General features: G+C 41.2%; 1 protein-coding gene across 1 annotated transcript in view; it reads right to left on the bottom strand.

The window, feature by feature from the left end:
- Positions 1 to 19,461, bottom strand: part of ITPRID1 (ITPR interacting domain containing 1) — a 31,088-nt gene extending 11,627 nt beyond the window's left edge. Inside the window, exons 1-5 of the mRNA XM_054385140.1 lie at positions 19,430 to 19,461; positions 18,516 to 18,602; positions 17,726 to 17,928; positions 13,476 to 14,068; positions 11,321 to 11,375 (exon numbers count right to left, since the gene is read on the bottom strand). Of these exons, the coding sequence (XP_054241115.1) occupies positions 11,321 to 11,375; positions 13,476 to 14,068; positions 17,726 to 17,928; positions 18,516 to 18,602; positions 19,430 to 19,461 (970 nt within the window). The remainder of the gene's footprint in view (positions 1 to 11,320; positions 11,376 to 13,475; positions 14,069 to 17,725; positions 17,929 to 18,515; positions 18,603 to 19,429) is intronic.
- Between the last annotated feature and the right edge of the window lie 3,788 nt (positions 19,462 to 23,249).

Here is a 23,249-nt window from a genome sequence, read left to right as displayed (position 1 = left end):
AGAATGAGACTTTCCCACTTCACTCTATAACCAAAAGCACCTTGCAATCTCTTCCACACAAAATTCTGAAGGCATTAACTTCATTACAACTTAAACGCTTTGTCTGAATTCAGCAGGGAAACTGGGATCAGGCCTGAATCTATGCATAATATTCCCACACTCAGGGTTCAGTGGAAACACAAATATCTCACAGATAGGGCCTGAAGAAACAGAGCAATTCTACAACAGCTGAATTCAATAATAGCCAAACACATGAGAAATGAGGTGAGTGAAGATCATACCATGTCCACAGAAGAGCCAGAAGTGAACAGATATTTATTACATTTCAGATCTTTTGGGGTTTGCTTCTCAAATACTAAAACCACTTGGTCCACCAAAGCTGCTTAACACTATGGCTCTAGCAGCAGCATGTGGAAGGTTCTCCAACACAGATTTTCTCTCTTACATGACAAACAAAATCCAGAATTTCTCTCTTACATGACAAAAAAGGACTTTCATAAATACATTTTCAAACAGTACCTTCAAAATAGAAATAGGCTCATTTTGAGTAGTTAACTGGATTCTTCCCATTTTAACATTTCACTATCTCTTCCTGCTCTGCAAAATGCTAAATCAGTAAGTTATCCTCAACAACACTGCTTTGCCTATGGTATCACACAAAAGGATGGTGCAGGATGTGCACAGGCTGTGTTAGGAAAATACATCATCTGCACAGCACAGTTACAGATGGTCCAAGTCCTGCGATAAGAGAGCTGCTGCAGCTCCAGTAGTCAGAGAATAGGCACCACCAATTTTTAAGTGTAATACTCCCTGATATAGATGATAAGAGATAATAAAACTGCACTGAAAATAGATATCTTCTGCCTAAACCACAAGAAACCCATTTTAAGAAGTGCTGTTATCCAGGACAGTAGACTTTCTGAAGCTCACTCAACCTAGCTGCACCACAAGAATTTATTTTCTGCAACTCTCAGCATTTTGGAAGAAGACGTGTGGTTATACATATCAGTTCCCATATATGTGACAAAACCATAATCACAGAACTATAGAATGGTCTGGATTGGAAAGAACCTCTAAAGGTCATCTAGTCTAATCCCACAGCAGTGAGCAGGAACATCCTCAACTAGATCAGGTTGCCCAGAGCCCCATTGAGCCTTACCTTGAACGTCTCAAGGGATGGGGCCTCGACCACCTCTCTGAACGACCTGTTCCAGTGCTCAACCACCCTCATTGCAAAGAACTTTTTCCTAACATCCAATCTAAATCTACTCTTCTCTAATTTCAAGCCATTGCTCTTCATCCTGTCACTACAGGCCTTTGTAAACAGTTTCTCCCCATCCTCCTTGTAGGCTCCCTTCAGGTACTATTAGCCTTTCAGGCTGCTATTAGGTCTCCCCAGAGCCTTCTCCAGACAGAACAAACCCAGTTCCCTCAGCCTGTACTCATAGCAAAAGTGCTCCAACACCCAGATCACTTTCATGGCCCCCCTCTGGACCTGTTTGCATGTAAGCATTCCATAAAATCAGTTCATTCCCAGTATATCAAACCATTTTTCTTAACCCGAGAAGTAGCTGCCCCATAGGCAGTTGTACCAACTACTGACTTGACTATGAGTATAAACGTTTCATTTAGTGCTACTCAAAGGAAAAGTCTATTCTTTTATGCATGCATGTATGTATCTACCTATCTATCTATCATCTGTACAACTTCTGTAACACCAGTTCACTTTCCACATTGCAGAATTGGCCATGAACAAGCAAACTGAGGTGAGAAAGATCTAATTTACGTTTTTCTATCCAAATCCAAACCACAGTTCTACAACTTGCCTGTTAGAGACATCAGTCCAGCACTGGTTGTCACTGGGGCAGGGCTGCTTCCCAGTTACCTCTCAGGTTTGTGCTGCATTTCAGGAGAATACTCAGGAGATGGCAGCAACACATAAACCACAGTTTGTGTTTCCCAAGCCCACGACAAACCAGAGTTTTTATCCATATCCATGTCCTTCTGCAAATTTTATTTTTCTATGACATTACAACAGAAATCATATAAACAATCTTATTAGAATAGTTCTCTTATTTAAAGCAAATAATACACTCCAAAACGTACCAGCTGCAGCAAAAGCTCCTATTCTTATTCAAAACCAAGTGTAACTACTTACTGGATGAACAAAACTTGGCTTCTATGAGATACTTCTTTCTGCTTGCCAAATCCCTGTTTTCCCCATCCTTCATTCAGTCTTCACTGTTCTTCTCCCCATCACTCTGGCTACCACTGGCATATGGAAGACTTCAGGTATAATTTTTTCTTGGAGTGAAGCCAGACTCACTGTGAACAAGGAGGGAGAGCCCTGCAGACTCCATGAACGTCTGTCAGGTGGACACTAGTGCATGTGTGTTGCACCTGAGAAATTATGACAGGGACAGGAGGGATGAAAGTTGATGAGCATATATGTCAAGTGACAGGTACTGATATATTGCTTCAAAGTCAGGTTGAATGGGGTTTGGAGCAACCTGATCTAGTTAAAGATGCCCCTGCTCACTGCAGGGGGATTGGACTAGATGATCTTTAAAGGTACCTTCCAAGCCAACCCATTACATGATCTCCATGCTTAGCCTACAGTTCTTTATACTGTTACCATTGGGGCCTGGCTGTCAGAAACATCATTAGCAGGAGACACGTGCATAGCTCCAGGGACACTGGGAGTGCACACACCATGCTTCACATCCTCCTGTGCTGCCTTCCCCCACCTTGCCCAGGGCTGGGCTCCCTGCAGAGCTCTGGGTTCCCATATTCCCCTGGGAGGACATTGTCCTAGATGCTCCCCAGATATCAACCATAGGCACTTGAGGGAAACAGGTCATGGAGCATTAAAGACACAAATGGTGCTGGCCCAGAGCATGACAGAACAGCTAGGTCATGAAAGCATTCAGCTTCAGCCCTCCTCCAGAAGAGGAGGCAGTTTTGCACCAAGTTTTTGGCTGAAGATTCAGTGTAAGGTACGGTTATGTCTAGAGTGCTAGTGGCACAGCGCGGCTGACAGGCAGAACACAGCCTCCTGGAGCACTGCCCAGGTTGCAAAACCTGTCTAAAAAGCAGGGTGAGAGGGTGCCCAGTGAGCTCCCTGATGCTGGGGCTAGTCTGTCACTGGTACCTGCAGGACGTGCTAGTGTGCTTTAAAGCTGGTGCACATAGTTACTGGTTCAAAACGAGCTTCAGTACATCTGCTGCACATTCCACTCAGCACCACGACAGCAGGTATAAATATACTGCTCTGTGAAATGCCTGAGCTGGGTGGGTTGGCTCCCTCCTCACTCTCTTACATTACAGGTTGTCCTGGGCTGGTGTCTAGAAGGAAGCTTTGGAAAACAACTGATTTAGCTGGTAATATTATGTAAAGCTGCTCATTAAAGAAAAATCAAACCAGTCCTATTATTTTTTTTTAAGGTTGCTTTCCTCTCCTCCCTACCCAAATCAATTGAAACAATTCTGTGTTTCTGTGGTTAGAGATTAATATAGGCAAGAGAAGAAACATGCTCTCTAACCTTGTATGTCACTGAAATGGATGTAATTTTCTGCACTAGTAAACCACTCTGTACCTCACTAGAGAGGTTCAGAACTGACATCTGTGGGCACTAGTGTCAGAGGTTCACCATCCAGAAATTTCCACCTTTGCTCCTTTCAGAGAATCGCAGAATGGTTGGAAGGGACCTCCAGATGTCACCTAGTCCAATCCCCTGCTAAAAATCTAGATCAGGTTGCAAGAATATCCCCAATACAATTTGGTTTAGAACTCTAGAAACCTGCTTTAATAGGTTGGGTGGAGCTATAGAAAGCATTTAAAGTTGCTGGGGGAGAGAGGTCATGTCAGGTTTGGCAACAGAGAGCAACGTCATGAATCTCCCACACTGATGCTGAGAGCAGCAAACACACCCCTGCAAAGTGCCATGCTCAGGAGCCAGGCAGCTGCCTTCCCTGCCAGGCAGAGCTTCCCCTCGTCTCCTGCCTGTCCTACACAAGAACACACTGCCCTAGAAATGGTAAAAGGATAAATGAGTGATCTAAGAGCTGAATTTGACAGGAAAAGAGAGAACACTGTAGGCAGTTCTCTGTGATAAATGATGCTTCTGCAGTCTGGGAGGTTAGGAGTAGTGATGAATCTAGTCAAAACCTGAAATTGCAGTCACTTTGACAATGGTCTTTTATCTTCCCTCAGCTGATGAAACAGCTTCAAACTTTGCCAGGTCCTCCTCCTCCTTTTCCTTGAGAGTCAGTATCACTTCCATCTTATTTCAACTGAGCTTCAGCCAACTGTCATTAATTCAGATTCGTGCTGCTGCCAAATGTCGGGAGAGACGGGTAATGGTTGTGTCTGCTTCTGATGAAAATGAGAGGTAGAGCTGAATGTCATCAGCCTACACACTGTAGATCACATTACATCACAACTTCTCCCAGTAGCAGCTGCACAGAGATAATGAATAAAAACTAGGCAATCACAGGGAGCCTCACAGGGCGCTCTGCAACAGAGAGCACCTCACAAAAGGGAGGATGGCTTCCAGCAACGCTTTCAGAGACCTCTGAGAAAAATGAATGAAAAAAACCCCTGTGTTCTTGGTAGGGATGGAGCTTCTACCTCATCAGCAGTGCCCAATGCAATTGGGTGGCTAGAACAGGTATCTGGTTTTAGGGTGTTCCTTTGTAGAGATCAACAGTCGATTAGGCTAGCTTTATTTCCATGGTAATAGCCATTAAACTGTGTGTCAGGCTTAGTAAACTTGCCTCTCTCTGTCAGAGAAATTTTCCCAAGAAGAAATGCTAAGTATCGGTCAGTATGTGACAAGTACAGAATCATAGAATTGTTTTGGTTGGAAAAGATCTGTAAGGCTGTCAAGTCTAACTATTATCTAACCCTACCAAGTCTGGTGCTAAATTATGTCTCTCAGTGCCACACCTCTGTGTGTTTTAAATGCCTCCAGGAATGGAGATTCAACGACTTCCTTGGGAAGCCTATTCCAGTGTTCAAGAACCCTTTAGGTGAAGAAGTTTCTTCTAACATCCAACCTAAACTGAAGCAAAGAAGATGTTGAGTACCTCATTCTTTTCCTAATCCTTGATCACTATGTTCAGCTCTGCATCAAATTAAGGATAGAGATTCTTTTTAGTTCTTCTTTTTTTTTTTTTTTTATATATATATAGGAGGTCTGTGGAATAAGAATCATGTTTCTCATCCATGAAGAAATCAGAGTTCTCTAGAGCTAAAAATACACCTAGGATAACCTTGTGGGTCTCACTAACAATGAGGTGAATCAACCCCCTAACAGCAGACATGTCAAAGCAATGTGATGTCATCAAAAAAAGCATCTATGTTCTCACAAAGCTTTCTCCAAGCCTGAGATGGACATGAGGTTGGTTGTTTTAAATTTTGCAGCAAGGTTCAAAGGGTCAGGCTGCCAACTGGAATGATCAGTACAACAACATGGGGGTCAGTGACTGCACAGGCAAGGCTTGGATCCTCAGATGCCCTGTTGAGAGCATGGGAAGAATAGGCAGACAAGGAAATACTAGAAAAGACTTTACAAGTTCTCAGCACAATTTCAGCACAACTAGATTTCACTTCAAAAACGTTCTCATTTAAAAGGCTATCGCTGTTAATCTAAACCAATGATTCTTAAATATATGGTAGTCCTCCTGGATACCTGAGGTATTTCACTACTTCCCTGCTCCCTAAGATTTAAACAACATCAGATTTTATAGCTTCCCCTGGACCATCTGCCCTAAGTATGCAGGGGGTGTGTGTAACTTTTCCCACTAGGATGAATCAGTCTGCTGCAGTAGAACCTAAAATGTGACACATATATGCAATGAAATGTTATCAATGAGAAATGACTTGTAGGAATATACTCACTGAAAATTATGCAATCCTCCAAAGCTCTTGGAATAGCTGCTTAGATCCAAGGACTTTAGGCAGTGTATCTTGACATCAGTAGCAGACGGCATGACCTCTCAGAAGCCATTTCAAAAATCAGTCAGACAATTTTTCTTTGCTGCTTATCTAGTTTCTGTACTGATGAACAGGGCATCACCACCTCCTGGGTCTCCACTTTTGTATCTGTTGCTTGAACTGTTATGTGAGATATATCAAGGAGGACTGTGGCAAAGTAAAGCAGCCATGGTACTCTCAAGAGCTGCAGAAGTAAATTATCACACTAGGACAACTTCTGTGAGAGAATCAACTTTCCCCTGTCTCTGGACAGAGCAAAGATGTAGGAATGCTTTGCTTTTCACTTTGCTCTTTTCTCTCAGTCTCTGCTTGTTTTGGGGACCACAAGATTTTCACTCCAGACTTCTTCAGTTGCAAAATGCATTGAAATGTTGCAACTTCCTCTTACAGATCCCTTATGTAAGAAATGGGAATGAAGGCCTTTACAAAAGATGGGAAAGATGGGCTGCAGCATCATAAAACACATGGAGGCAACCCAAATCAGCTACAGGAGGTGGAAGTCTCCTTTGTACCAGGTCACATGTAGAAGATAAAACTGGAATCTATTATGGATCTATTATTCATCTTGTTTTATGAAAGGAGAGCTGCATGTGATGATTAACCAATGTCAAAGTTTAACATAAATGTCAGTCAGTATCAACACAAGACTAGATGTAGGATATTTTTAAGTTCAGCTCCTGATTTTGTCTGTAGCTTTAGCAAATCCTCCCTTTGGCCCCCTTTTGCCTTTCCCTTTCTTCTAATCTGTAGTTTTTTAAGTGTGCTGTGTTACACATGAAGAATAATGGTGTTAAATACACAGTACTGAAATAAGAAATATGTAATAGATGCCACTTCTTAATACTGAATCTAGAGAGAGGCACACAGAAAATCCTGTGCTCTTGGAAACACAGGAAATAAGTGTCTTTTCTTCTTGCACTTCTGAAGACATTGCTCCTTCAATTGCAGGCAGACATTACAATGGATAATGGATAATAAACAGAATGCACGTTCTTGGCACTCAGTCAAGTAAAAGAAATACCAATTGCATTCTGTGAATATTCCCATGGTGCCAAACCATCAGAGGAGTTGGTGAGTAGGAGGAGTGAAGGTGTGATAATTGAAAGAATTGCTACTTGATAAGTCACAGGAGCTAATGTGTTAGCTCAGCATGTGGGGAAGCTAGGACGTTCCCAGCTGCCACAAAAACTGGGTGTTTGCAGTCCCTGGCACCACTCATTGGGACAAGATGAATCACAAGTGCTTTGGTAGTGAGCTACCATGTCACAGTGAGCCAGATGGAGATGGTTACTTCCCTGATTGATTGCCTCTTGGGCTACTGAGGGCTTTTCCATCAGGCTAATGCCTTTCTGTTGGCACTTGAGAGCCCAGGAGCAATGCATCCACTTGGGTCAGCACCGTGTGGGAATTCCTGCCTTTTGGGTGGGTGGCTGCCCTCCAGAGGGACAGGGAAGTAAATAAGGAGTAAGGGGGAATGGTTGGCTACAACACGTACCAAAATAACACCAACTTCTCTAATAGATGTTACTGCTAATGAATTTTCAAGCACGTGCTGAGTTAACGGGGGTGAGCAACATTGAAACATCTTTTAGTTAAACCCAGTGCTTTGCAAAGGCTAATTGAAAAAGGAAAGAGCAGCAGGGGTGGGGGAGAGAACAAGGTGGAAGAGGGGGTGGAGGGGAAGAACAGCTCTATTTTTCAAGTGCTGAATGTGAAATCCCTGCAACAGATGAGTTTACATGCAAGCCTGCACCTCATCAGGGCAAAGATACAGTGACTGGAGTCAAGTAATTTTCCTCTGCACACAGCATCCCCAGCCCCTCACTCTGCCCAGCCAGCTTTCTCAACTGTGAGCTTTAGAATATAAACAGCCAATAAGTAAGGACAATAACTGTAGTTCCTGCTGAGAGCTAACTCTGCCTGTCATGCATTTGCTGGGTCCTAATACAGGACAGTGAATAAAGCTTCATTACAGAACAATGGAGTTAGCTGCCAGAGCCTACAGATTTGAATAAACAACAAATAAGCAACATCTGCTCCAGCATATGTGTATGGTAAAAAAAAAGTCACAAAATAAAAGAATTTGTAAATGCCAAAAGCAACACTAAACTGCCAGTGCTACTGTAGAGTGAATTTTTAATTGCACATGCATACAGGCAGGCTGTGGGTATTAGTCTCACATATGTCTGCTTGCTGCCAACCTGGGAGTATAGATGAATTTAATTAAATAAGGATTATCCCTTCTCCCCAGTACAATTACTTATTTATAACAATGATAAAATTGCCTAATAAAAAAGATTGTAATATTTTTTAAAACAGAGTTAGAAAACACTCTGCTTTCCCTGTAAGTCATTCAGGGATGTTTGGGGGGTTTGAGAGTCTTTTAAAATTAAGTCTCAGCATTCTGCCAAGAGAGAGGGAAAAAAAGCCTTATCATAAAGCCTACTGCAGTTAAACAGCCAGAATCTACATTATGGAGAAATATAAAGAAGACACACAGCAGCCAGGGAATTGGCTTTCATGGGGAGTGTAGAAAATTAAGCAATTGGACTAAAATTGAGGCCAGGCTACAGAGCCAAGGGACAATACTACAGGGACAAGTACTTCCATAAGTCACCCGTCTCTAATATGCTCCATCTAGGCAAAGCAGTATGCTCCTATCTATCTCTATTTCTTCTCATAGTGAGTACCTTGCACTTTCCCACTCAGGTGAGCTCCCATTTCAGCAGGGTCACGTCAGGCTCTCACATCTTCATCATCACTCATACCCCTTCCAACAGAGCCCACTACCAAATGAGAGAGGACGCTTGTGGTATCAGGCGCTGCATGAACCTCGAAAGATAGGCAGCCTATGCCTCAGGGAACTTGGAAGCCAAATTTGAATTCAGGCATGCTCTCCTGGGAGCTGAGGTTTCATTGTGTAGGCTCCTGGCTTCCCTCTGTTTCCCACTTGCTTCTATTTTGAGGACCCCTGCTGATGGGTCTGAGCCACATTCTGCTGAATTTGGTAGGAACCTTCTTAAGTGATAGGCATTATTCACTGCTAACAATATTGTGTTCAGAAATAGCGATTTTCAGACTGTTTCCATGATGCTTGGCAAGTTGAAGTCACAATAATACTCCAATGGCTATGGAGGGGTAGTTCAGGGAAAAAGAGAAAGAATGTGAAAAAAAAACCTAGAGAAAAAAAAGCTAGAAATCTCCATTTTAAGTTTAGGCCAAGAATCAATGGTGCTAAAAGAATAGAGAAAGATAGAGGGAGACATGTCAATTTTAAACAAAAAGCTCTGAAGTAGTATTATAGTTCTGCAAAGGGAACCAAAGGCATAAATCTTATATGAGTACAGTTTATTTGCATGATTTTTATTGATCACTTAAGTGGATGATGGTCTTGCCAGAGTTAAAAGCAAATAATTACTTTCTACATTTTCTGTCATGAAACTACTACTAAATATGTACTTATTCCTATGTTTTAAAAGGGTGTTCAGGGCACATAGTTACTTATTTCTGCTCACCTTGTAACTTATATCCTTTAGAATCTGCTAAATCCTTTAACTAACACCCTTTATAATTAAATAGCATAGTCAATTTTTTTAGAGATGGACAAAGAAAGGGAAACAACCACATTTGTGGGTCTGTCATTATGTTGTGGTTTTTTTTTTTTCCCTCTGAGTTATGTCCATGTTATCTTCTTTTTTTTTTTTTTTAATTTCTCACTGAATGTTTGTCCAAATGGTGTTTTTCACTGCTCTAGTCCTGGGGACTAGAACAAGACTATTGGTATGGGGGTGGGTCCTCTGTTGATGGAGATCAAGACATTCATCAGAAAAAATAATTCAAAGGAGCTTCATGTAACTCAGTTGACAAATCATACACTCTGAATAGCAACAAGGACCTGACATGAAGCCCCCACAGTTGCTGGAGATACACATTGGCAGATTGGACACATACAAGCCTGCTAGACATGGCAAGAGCAGTTGAATGCCATAAGGTATTACACAGTTTAAAAAAAACCTAGCAAAAAAGAAAATGTATGCTTGCAGATCATTTGAAAACAAAAATAAACCTTCCAGAACTGAGGAATTAATATTTTACTCCACCATCTTACTCAGCTCTGACATTTACCAAGAAAATCTCACACACTTTGATGGAAACATTGGCCTCAATGAATTCAGCAGGACTTTAGCCAGAACCTTCAACAGGCTCATGATCCAGCTGTCACTCTAGATAATGGCATCTCTGCATGACCAATACTAGTAGATATTTGAATTTCTTTTTTATACCTGTATATGAACTTGATTTGCTTAATTGTTTGTGTTGGCTCCCCCAGATTGCTATATTCTCCTCAAAAGATGTGGGCTTTCCAAACTTTCCCTTTTGTCAGTTGCAAACTGCTCTAGGTGAACCTGCTCTGGCAGTACAGTTGGACTAGAGGTCCAGAGGTCCCTTCCAACTCCTATCATTCTATGATTCTGTAATTGCTGCCTGATTCTTGTTACTTATTAGTGCTTTCACATTAAAGTTCTGTCCCATTTTTAAAATAAACCAACTGCCAGTCCTGCTTTAAGCACTGATTAGCAAGGGTCCCTAGAGAGCAAGGCCAAGCGCTTCCTGCTCTGGAGGCTGACCAGCCATTTTCCCAGTACAGCCATCCCTGACAGCAAACATTTCTCCAGATCCAAATTCAGATTGCCCCAAATGGCAGCAAAACATCTGGTCTAACAGCTTTGCTTTTAATCCTTTTATAGACTCCTCAAATAACTTACTTTCTAACATGATTCAATGCTACGTCTGCTTATATGGTGATAGTCTATGTGATATATGAGACTCAGGTGATGGCATGGAGGCCATGCTGCCACCAGAACGTCTTGGTTGCACTGTCCTGGTTGAGCCTGGCACGGAGTGGCTGCAGAGCTACTATCTCCAGCCTCCTGATTGACTTATCTACTAAGGATTTGAGAGCTGGTGGATAAGAGGTCATCCGAACCTGGCTAATAATTTGCTGAGCAGAAGCAAAGCTTTGGAGTCATTTGGAAGAGTAGTGAGGTCTGCCTAAAGCATCAGACAGGACCCCTGCACACTCAGAGCTGTGTATGTGAGGTACCCTTTTCATGTACACTCATGTCTACCTGACAAGATGAGTGTGTTTGACTCATCCTGTGATTTAGCAAGTCATATCATCTATATTGCCATATCTAAAGTAAAGCTTACGAATGCCAGAGGTGACTGGAGCAGAGAGGGAAGACGTATTTTTAGGATAACTTTAGAAGCAGCTACACAGGAACACAAGAGTGGCCAAATTATCTTTTTCTTAGCACTCACCTGAAGTGATGTCAGTAGCATTTCCAGTTCGAGTTTCATCCTCAAAAGTCTGAATCTGAAAAGAGGACGAAAAATTCTTATTGATGGTAATGACTATGAATGTACAACATAATATCTTTAAGACAGTTCCTTTTTGGTTGTCTCCCCTTTAAAACATTTGTTCTTGTCATAAAGTCTCAGAACCTTTCCAAGTCTTGCTCAAAGTAATTAATACATGAAAGTTCCTAACATGTAAATACACTGAGAGTCTCATTTGGACAGCCTCAGAGAAATGTCCCTAGGAAAAAAAAAGTTACGACTTAGAAGAAGCCCCAGGAAACGTAACCATATGGAGGCAAATTCTTGCCAAAGTCTGTGTCTAAGGTCAGATTTTTTTCCTCTAGGAATAAAGACTCATTTGACTTTTTCATAGTGTCAAGTGGATCATTGTGCATCATGCCATGGTGCTGCATAAGCAGCTCCTGCAGAACACAGCTTAATAGAAAAGGGGATATATCAGATACAAGTAACACATGGATATGCATGTTGGGTGTGTCCTCCATGCAGTCTGTAGCTTAAGGCATCTCTAAGCCCCTCATTGTCAAAACCTAGAAGGATACAAGAGAAGGATTGCTCCATATGTGCCTGCTATTCTGTTCCCTATACATCTCGTCCTGTCCACTGCCCGATCAGCAATTTAGGTGGCCTAATGGTTTCAGCTGCTATCTGGTTCTTACAGACTTGATGATATGGCAGAGAATAGCCCATCTAATCCAAACACACAGCTTTCACCAAATTATCATAGACACCAAACCAGCAAGTTTTAGATCATCTGAATTTACCACTTGGTCAGGGTCCTCACTTTTGTGTGAGCCGCTAGTCAAAAAGCTGCAAGTCCAGCATGCTAAGTGCTGTGCAATGGCACGGGTTGCTTGAGGACTGTAAATTTGCTGTGCTGAAGATCTCCAAAAGACACCCTCTTTCCTACATTGAGTGGGCACAGTGGTGCTGGGTTAACAATTGGACTTGATCTTAGAGGTCTTTTCTGACTGTAATGATTCTATAATTCTAATTTCTATTATTTCTGAATCACCTCTGCCCACACAAGCACTGCACAAAACCTTTCACAGAAAAATACACATTTGGAAGGACTTGAAACAACAAATATCTTCTCCTTGAAATGAATGTCATCTGGCCTTTACCAGTGCTTTAAAAAATTGAAGACTTGATAAGCTTCCCATTTTTTCCAGCCACTTACTACTTTCTGCTCCTTTCTGTTCCCCATATTTTTCAGGGAACTGCCAACCATCTCATTTTTCCTTTCTTTGATTCCTACAATAGAGCCTAATTTTTGGACTCCTTTGTTTTCCTCATTCTTGAAGGATGGCTGGAAAGGGAATTGTATACCCATCATCATCCCAGTAGAGTCTGTATAATTGGAGAGCACTCTACCATAGTCCCTTTCCTGTAGTAGTATGGCCAGCAAGACTGCTGCTCACAAGAAAGGGACTGGCAAGTATCAGCGTCTCTGCTACTTCATGTTGAACCTCCCACTGACAATCCACTGCTGCTAAAACATACAGAGCACTGAGTATCATGGGCTTCACAGAATGGATATGAGAACAACCTGCCATTCTGAGTTATTCTGGTTTGGGGATGCTCAGCTTACAGAACTATAAAATATTTCCAACGCTGCTATAAAACCAAGTCTAATTTTATGATGCAACTTTCTGAAAGAACACACCAGAAAATTATCTTGGGAAGGGAGAAGACAGGGAAAAAAAAGCCCCAATCCTGGTTAATGACTGCATATGAAAAAAATATCCTTTACCATATGCATTAGTGTTCCTGCAACTTCCTTCTATAAAAAATATCCACAGTCTAACATCACATAAAACCCATCGGCATCTTACACTATCATACAGATTGAATGAACTCTACCTCAGTAACTTCAGCGCCAATTTCTTTGACAGTATCCTAACAGAAAGGCAATTTAAAATAATCAAAACTCCAATGAGTAGTGTAAATCTTACTGGTTTTCCCCACAATGCTGCTGCATGGAGTTTGTTGAAATAATTTACTCTAGCTTCCATTCTGAAAAAGAGAATCTAAACTTCTACCATAAGGATGGGTGGAGACAGATACATTGATAGCACAACACAAAAATTCACCTCACCTCTTCCATTTCAAATGAGTTTGGCAGCTTGCAGTTTAGATCAACCACTTTTTTGAGTGTGTGGGCCACAAGCAAAGGTGACTCCTTTCTTGGTCTGTCTTTGGCAGGCACCTCACACACAGGAGAAAGAAGAGGCTGGTTTGCAGCTAGGAGTGATGAATTCCAGGCTTTCCCCAGTGGAGTCAGCGCATGCTGGGATGTGGGACTTGCTGAGGAACCTTTCTCTCTGAGGGTTTGCTCCTGAGTGAGGCAGTCCAATGTAACACGAGCAGAAAAACCTGCCTGGACTGCTCCCCTCTCAACAATACCTACACAAGGATATGGTTGCTCTTTCCCTCTGGACAAGTTTACTTCCCCAGGTGCCAGTGAGTCCTGTTTCAGCAGCACTGTCTGCTTAGAAGCCCTCTTCAGGAGCTGACCGATTCTTCTCTGCTTTGCTCGTGTGACTGCAAGCCTGCTCTTTGCAGCATCCTGGAGACTGCTCTCATCCCTGTCAGTGCCCTGTGCTTTGGTCTGTTGGCTGTTGACATCAGTCAGCAAAGATGAAAGGGCACTGGTTACGTGGTCAAGTACTTCCAGCTGTTGAAAACGCTCTTACGTTCGGCAAGAATGGAAGGCAACATGGTTATTAAAAAAAATATAACTTGAAATAATCAGGTACAAGGATTCTTGTCATTGCCAAGAAACACACTAAGCAACTAATTCAGAAGTGCCTAAGTTTTTCCATATCAGGCTAGATCCACACATCACTGCATAGTTCTTTATATTAGGCAAACACTTACGCAGTGCTGAATTTGTCAAGTGCAGCTGAATACTGCTCTGTGTAAGAAAGGTTACAGAATCCAGCCTGAAATTCACAGGTTGGCTGGGCCAGACTTGGATGCAATTTTTGAGCACTTAAATTTCATGTGAATGAAGTTATTAAAAATCTGATCTCAAATTTTTACAGATGGCAGCTGTCCAGGGTAAATATAAAATGCATATAGCCATTAACTGATAGAAAATGACCACAGAAGCTATGTTCTCTATTTCATAGCAGCACAAAACAGAACACTGATCTCCCAGAAACTCATAACTGATATCATATAAATGCTCTCAGATGTTTTTCCATTGTAGTAACCTCCTGTAATTTCTGGATCATTTTTTTCCATGGCATAACAACTAAAGAGAAGCAAATAATGTTTTCTCTAAGGGATTCTGAAGATTTCCAGCACTACAACACTATGAAGTTATTTATGCAAAGAAACACAACATGTTTGCTTGCACATTGTGTCTGTACCTATCCTGAGGCAATGAGCATGTCAACAGGACTCCTCTTACCTTGAGAGATTCATTGAGGACAGTAGATGGCAAAATGCTAACTTTCTTGGCTGCCATTTGTCTTAGAGAGCAGCCAAATTCCCTGCACGCAGTCTGCAATGCGGGCTGTTGGTAATGCTGCTTCACTGACAATTACACAACAAGAGGATATTTAACATGGATCCGAGGTTGTGCTTTGCATCAGGGACCAGTACTGTGACATACAATTCCTGATAGCTACTGGATCTCAAGAACACTCTTTTTTTTTTTTTTTCCTTTGCTCCAGACATTGCCTGATTTTTAATAATGAAGGAAAACATTGCCATTGCTGCCACTTTTAAAGACCCAGTTAAAGGTTTCACCTGATGATGTTTAAAGGAGCTGTCTGGTCTATCAGTACACACATCACAGTGTTATATGCTTTACATTTGTATATGTTTGGCATATCAGAGATGTCAGAAATAATTTTTAATCTTGTACATCCATTTTGCTACCATGTGCTCTCCATGTAAAGTACATTTTATCCTCAGAATTTCATCTGGCTCCTACTACATCAAACCATAAAAATGCCAAGCGCTAATCTCCTTTGACTGACAGCAGCAGAGCAGTCCAGTCCTTCTGATTTGAACCAGAACCAAACTTGCTGCAATTTCAAATAGGTTTTACACACTGCTTAGTTGTTATGAATTAATTCAAAAATCTTGGGACACCTAATAAACCAACAACTAAAGAAATAACAAATGAATAACATAAAAAATCCCCTCACTCATGTGAAATGAATTGAATACACAGGTCATGAAGAAATTATGTCAGGGACAGCTTTTCTTCATGGACTCTTTCTCTCCAGGCAAGCAGTCACTTCAGTTTCTAGGTGTGCTCCCCAAGGATCATGCCTCAAATAGGCAGGAGGTGATAAGATCCCTTTAGTACCTGCAGCAAAACAGTCTAAAACTGTAGCACAGGTGAGATACTAAAGGACATAAAGGTGGATTCATTTCTGCAAGAAACTTCATCTGAAATGGCAAATGGCCATACTGTGAACAAGATCAATGAACCTTCAATAGAATCTGCATCTTTTGCAAGGCCTCTCATGAGTTCATGATCAATTGTTTTGTAATTTAGGAGGGGAAGGTCACAGTTTTTTCCCTTTCCTTAAATTCAGTATTCCATAGGCTGACATAGTTACCTACAGGAAGTGTGTCTAGTAATAGGGCAACAAGAAATGGTCACTGAAACAGAGTGGCTTTGTCTGAGAGGTGTTTTAAGTGGTAGCTGAATGATCACCTGCAGGAGTTGCCTGCTTCTCTCCACTTGCTATGGGGATACAGAGACTCCACAGTGATTAAGGTCCTTAAGAGAGTGCTCCAGCTAAATGCCCAAAATTTGGTGTAGTGAACTAGGCTGAGTTTAATCACCACATATATGGAAACATGCAGTCAGTGAAAAGAGAAGAGGTAAGTATCTCTGAAGGATGAATCCCACCTCTCTTGATTAAATGTTCCCAAACCAGGAACATACTCAGGAGACCTAAGCAGATGGTGTGAAAACCCCCTCCCAAACTGTCAAAAGCAAGATAATACATTTTGATGGACACCACACTGAAACAGAAATTCAAACCTTATCTGTATGGGGGAGTTGCTGTGAAGACAAGTCATTAACATGTACTAAGGGTGCTCCCTCCCATCGAGGATGACTGAAGGAGGAGTCATTAAATTCACACCTTGACTTATCCCTGCCTACCTTTCCTGTGCAAAAACTCCTTGTCTCAGAGGCTCTTTCTCTGCTCTCATTCCCTTCTAGTTTTCTACCTTCCTCCCTGAGGTCTCCATCCACCATCTACTCATACTGATTATCTCTGATCCATCTCTCAGTGGAGTTACAGAGAGAAAAAGAAAGTGAGAGCTGAGAAACCTGTTTGATGTGTCAGTTTTCTGTAAATATTGAAATGTGTGCATGGGGTTTGCTATGAAAAAAGAGAGAAAAAACACATTTTCTGTAATGCTCTGACATTTCTGTTTCAATTCTCATTCAATCCATACTGCTTCCATGGTGTAACTCTAAAGAGGAACTCATGGGCTATGTGTGAGATCCTGCTTCACTGAGCATCTTAAGTAAACAAAAGATTTCAAGAGCCATCTGGTTATCCTGTGCAGCAAAAATGAGGGGAAATGATGTCAAAAATGGACTTTTCAGATGGGTGGTATACCAGCAAATTAACAATGCTATTTTAATGCAGATATATCTTTAGGGTGAAGACTTCATAGTCATTTCACAACTGCAAACCACAAAAAAGAAGGACTGAAACCATCTACATGAATAAAAATCAAGACTATATGCTTTAAATTATGCAATTGTTTTGCACTTCAAATACAATCTTCGGCTGTATCTTAGGGCATCTTTGAACCATGAAACTGTTAAGCTCTGGTTAGAGGCTTGTGGGTCTGATATACAAGCTCTGGCAGACCTAGTCAGGGAAAGTTAAGATCTTGTTATCTGCTCTTAACACTTCCCCGTGAGAAGAGTGTTTCTACCAGACAATAAGAAAAGAGATTGAGAGCCCACTTCTGGAGTGGCTGGGTTCAAAATCCTTGATATTGGCTTACATGGTGGGTACATATTAATGTGTTGCTGGTGGTGTGGCTGAGGTAATCCTGCAGCCTCTGTGATACCAACAACAATCTCTAGTAAGGGCATAGGTCTTACTAGGGGATGGGCAGTTATATTTTAAAATGCTACAAGCTGATAGGTTCAGCACAGGAATCAGAGTCCACAGCTGAGGAGAGCAGTACAGTATTTTAGTCACATTAGGAAGTACCTTTGTCACAAAGGATTCCCTTAGATCTCCTGAACACACCCCCCTTTTTCTTTCATATGCCTCTTCTTCCCTATCCTCTCAGTCCCTGTGCTACTTATGGCTAAAACTTCTCTTTTGCCAAAATGTCACTCCTTACCATATAGGTTTGGCCTCTCAACGTCCATCCGCTGCTTCTGAGCTTCCAAAAAGACTCGGATATTAATCCCTTTTGCTACAGAAGCACCACTCAGGAAACGAGGAGGGATTCTAGTGCAGACATCAGGTTCTTCTGTACCAAACCCCAAATCAAGCAGAATCTCCACCGGATCCTTTTCCCAGAATGTCAGCCATTCAGTGATGCTGGGGTGAAAACAGCAGGATTATTTACACTACCGTCTTGGTACCGCTTTTCTCTTGCAGCAGCTATCACATGCTATCGTTTTTGTTAAATGATTCTCTTGCCCTTTCCTCCCCTCTTGTGGAGACTGCTGCTTAAGGGAAAGGGCTCATTTTTGGTCACTTTGCTGAGAATTTCACACACATTTCTTCACCCAGAGGAATTTGGTGGCATTGGATCTAGATAGCTTAGCAAAAAGAACAGCAATGAAAGGATTAGGTTCACAGCTCTGCAGGCTCCCTTCTCTCTAGACAGTGCATATAAGGCATGCAGCAGCTACTGTCAGACCTCACATCCTTTCACCTTCCTGTGGTTTCAGAGTTCAGTGTACTTTCAGGTAGGTTTTGGGGTTTTATTGATACAAAGGCATCATAGATCAGACACCTGTTCTTATTGAGAAAGTTATTTTGATCTTGTTAAAATAAACGAGGACATGACACTTACAAACTAAAGACCTTGACTGCATATTCAAATTTGTACTCACTTTTGTTGATCCCTAGATGTGCTAATACTTTGTATTCCCCACTGAAAATACATGGAAGTAACTAACCTCTGGGGTACATCACTGAGTGAATGGGAAGAGCTAAGATTCTTGCATCTTGACATAAATGGACTTTCTGAAAACTCTTGCAGGGACCTGGTTGGGAAAGAGCAACAATGAAATGTGTTTACTCATGTACTCCTCTGGGATGTCATTATAATTTTTTTCCTAGAATAAACATTTGCATTTTGTCTTGGTTTATAATGATACATAATAGCAGTGCCTTAGAAGAAGAGCCGGCATGAGAGCGTGGCAAGACGCTTGTTCTCAAGAACAGTGTGTTACAGTAGGTGTGAGAACGTAGGTGTGAGGTACCAGAAAATGCTAATTATAAAGGTGGCAGAATGGCTCAATTTTGACAGATGGTGAATCTTTGGGGAACCTTTAGGGAGCACGGTTTCTCTAGCCACCTACTTCAAAAGATATAATTGCTCTTAACAAAGTTTTGGAGAGACAAGGCACAATGAGTTGCAGCAGCGGGAGTAGCACCTGAGAACAATTCCGTGCTTCACTTCTCCTTGTCTTTGTATCTGCTAATCTGCAGAGAATCACTGCTTTCAGAGCCTGCTGCTGTAAAAGGAGTATCCTGCAGTATGACAGTCTTTCTCAGTAGCTAAGAAGACAGTTTTGCTATGCCCAAGCTTAACTTTGCCTACATATATCTATCAAGATGAGTAGTAGATGTCAACATAGAGTGGAAACATTGAACTGATGATTTTTTAAAATCATTACAGGTTATCCAACAGCTCACGTTCTCAACAGGACTAGAGGGATGTGTAGATGTTTGAATTAACACTCTTGCTATCAGTTTGAGAGAAGAGGGAAAAAAAAAAAAAGACAAAGAAAGAAAATTCCTCATTTTGTCAAAAAGAAAAGGAAGAAAAAGTCATTTATAACAGACATCCACGGTGCCTGACACCTACCTCCTGTAGCTTTGCACAGTCATTTGTACCATTTCAGGTACTGACAAGGGAACTGCAAACAAGAAGAAACAAGAATAATTTATTTTCTTAACTTTTCCCCCCACTTCAAAACAGAAATGTGTCAAACTGGAGATCAGACCAAAAGACTGTCTGCATGATATAAAGAAACATTTTAACCCAAGTGGAAAAACTGAAGAACAATAGCACTGTGGGAAGCTCAACTCACAATGTATGTTAGTCACAAATAAATGAAACATATGCAATAAGAAAGAGAAACTAGGTGCCTTTATGTTTCGTAAACCAACAGCAGTAAACTCTGTGTTCCTACTATTTAGAACTGAGCACTATGAGTTGGGTTTCACTGTCTGCTGCATATGTCAAAGGCATACACAGAGCAAATGAAAATACATTTTAATACTTTTTTTTTTTTTTTAGTAAAATATACAATTAAAATGCAATCTTTTAAATTCTCATTCCAGCACATGTTGGTACAACTTTTTTTTTTCTTTTGGTGTATAAGTTTTCTAAGAGTCATTCACTGAAATTTTGTGGATATTTGTGTGTTGCAGGACACTTGGAAGAGTTTCTGGAGGAGAAAATATTTGTCCAAGAACTGCTAGCATTTTTTGCTACATTCCAAATGCACTATACCTATGGGCTGTCAGATGCATATTTCATCATTTTGTGATGATGAATGGGAATAAATCAGATCAAATATGCAGCGCCTGTAGTTGTCACTTTCCTTCTAACACTGAAATAACACACTTGTTGATCTTCTGAAAGCTTGAGGAACATTTGCCTAGGAGTAGCAGTCAACATTCTTCTGCATTCCACAAGATTAATACTTTTTGGCTACCAGTCAAACTTTTCTATTTAATTAAATTGTATCAGTAAAGAAAGAGAAAACCTCTTTTGACATTCTCTACTAGATTATACTCCTGCTTGTAGATTTTAACATAAGTTCCTTCTGGTTTACTCAGTGTAAGTGTATCTATCCAAACTGAGAACAGAAAGGTCACTGACATCCTGTAATTTGCTGTGGTAACATACCAGACTTTGTAGTAGCAAACTGAGCATAATTTGAATAAGAATCAGCTACTTGATGTGTACCATTTGATACTCATGTGCCAAGAGAAGCTGTAGATTCACTTCAACGCTGCTTTAGAATGTAAGAAATGAGATCTGAAAGGGAGAATTGCTACCAATTTTCCTTAGTACCATGCAGGCACTCCTCTCTGTAACAGAACATCCTACCAGAAACTGGCTGCTAATCACGTTGGTTGGACTGAGTGAACGCTAGTGCTGCCAGATTAAAAGCCTAACATGGTGAAACACTGGCCAGGTTCTTAAGTAAATCATTTAATTATGAGAACATTGGGGTTTGTAAGAGGTGTGAGAAGTAGCTGGCCATCAAAAATTCTAAAGGTTAGAACTTGATAGGGTACTACAAATTGGGTAAGAGTCAATAGCTAGTGTGGCTATATTCTCCAATCAGGCAAACACAGGGTGTGACACCTTAACTGTCTTTTGTTGTGGACAAAGCAAGTTGAATTGTCGTGCAATGCTGTGGGTCAAGAACAGGCCAATATACTACCACTTGGCTCAGGAGCCCACATCCAGTTTATGACTTGGCCGAAGTTTACACGTGTGGGTAGCGGAACACGGGCCATTTCACAGATGGCTAGAGCCTTTCTCTAGTGAGAAGACTCTCATGAGAACCTCCTCAGTAGAGAGCTTGACATTTTGAAATATTAGAGTTCGTTTTCTCCATATTTAAGAGGTCATAGAAATAGTAATGGGGAGGGTACGGTATTTACATTTCCTGATCTGTGTAAGTATTTTGTTTCTGACAGAAGAAACACTGAATCTCATTATCAAACTGGAAGATACTTTGGGGGAAATAATGCCCTTTAGAAATCTGTCAGAAAACCGTATGGAAACAAACAAACAAACAAACAAAAAATACTTTGTAAACCAACTGTGGTGCTAATTGGTGCCCTGTTTACTGCACATCTAAGTATATCTTTGCTTATGAATAATATATTTTGCTAAGAAAAATGTAGCCTCTGATACTTGAGGGAAGATAAGGCATTTTAGCCTCAGTAATTTCTGATTAACAGGAGACAAGATTAAACCACATGATGTTGAACAGCATCTTCTACTCATGAATCCAATAAACAAAGTGCTGATATGGAAGTACTGATAAAAAATATTTTGAGCTTCCAAAAGAACTAAAAATATGGACGTTTTCAGGAACGTGAAGTGCTTGGTGCCTTTTCAAATATAATAATAGTCTCTGAATTCACTACATTCAACACATCAGGAAGGTAGATGAGAACAAGCAAGAAGCTCAGCATTCAGCTCAGGTAGAATTTCAGTAACCTGAAACTGTTGTACCATAGCTTCCAGACCACTGTGCAAACCTGTGGAGAAGCCTCCACCCCTTCAGCAGAAGAAAATAAAATCATGTTAGTGGAGAAGGTGAGCCTAAGGCTTTTCAAGACCTCATAAGACAATCTTCTCATTATGACTCCAAATGGAAGAAAAAATATACAGCTTTTCCATGAATATCACTTTTTCCCAATAGCTCCACACCCACCCCACCACCACCTCCCTGAGGTGATATTTTATAGTTAAGAAGACCTTATTGGAAACTACAGAAGGTGCCTGTCTTACCTGCCTGCTCAGCCTTGCTGATTATCCCCTCTGGTAGGCAGACTGTAAGTTGAAAACCATTTAAAAAGACAAAGACGTTAATTTAAGTGTTGAGATTGAAATGTTGAGTTTATGCTTAAGTCAAAGACTATGAAATTTTAACATTCTACATGAGTAAAATACGTCACTTTTTGAACTTAAATTTTACTAAGAATGTAATACAATCAGGTTATCTGGAACGAGTGAGAATGGAATCAAAAGCATCTTCAGTGTATCACATAAGAGGCAGCTGTGTGGTAGCTCTTAGCTGATCTGTGTCTGCATGGTCATGTGATAATTAATGATGACATCAGTAATAACAGCCAGCCCTACAATGCAGGACTTGGTCTGACTTGGCCTTTCTCTTTTACAGGAACTGTTTGTTGTAGGTTAAGTGAAATTAAGAGTTAACTGGTATAACCATAAAGAAAAGGTCTCCAAAGGATAGAAAGTCTCAGGGGGATGGGCAGTTCATCCCAGGACATTGTAATTTGTTATTCCATTTCCCTGTACCTCACTATCTAAGGAAGGTGTACAGCCAATACCACCTTCCCTCCCTCCATCTCGGGAAGAGCGTGTGCCTATCCTATGTTTTGTGGGGGAGAGTTTTGGCCTGGTAGACCCAGGTGAAGGACTGAGCCTATGTTTGTGAAAGAATTCCTTCCACCTAAATACCTTTTGTATATATCTGTAAATAGAATTTCCATTTAAACATCCAATCGGTGTGGAGTATTTTTATCTTACTCCTTGGGAAGGAGTCAAATATCTTTTCTGTACTTTTGCCTTGAGCATCTCATGGCTCAAAATTTGGACACTGTTACACAACACTGTGGGTGTCAAGTGGAGGGGGCCAGGCTCTTTTGGGTGGTTCACAGTGATAAGACAAGGCACAATGGGTTCAAACTTGAACAGAGAAGATTTCAGCTCAACATGAGGAGAAACTTCTTTACAGTGAGGGTGACAGAGCACTGGAACAGGCTCCCCAGGGGGGTTGTGGAGTCTCCTTCTCTGGAGACTTTCAAAACCTACCTGTGTGGACTACCCTAAGTGATCCTGCTCTGGCAGGGGGGTTAGACCTGATGATCTCTTGAGGTCCCTTCCAGCCTCTGATATACTGTGATACTGT

Source organism: Indicator indicator, chromosome 11 (genome assembly GCF_027791375.1).
Source record: "Indicator indicator isolate 239-I01 chromosome 11, UM_Iind_1.1, whole genome shotgun sequence".
In the NCBI taxonomy this organism is placed as follows: domain Eukaryota; kingdom Metazoa; phylum Chordata; class Aves; order Piciformes; family Indicatoridae; genus Indicator; species Indicator indicator.
Note: the sequence above shows the minus strand (reverse complement) of the source record. Positions and strands in the feature narration are given on the sequence as shown.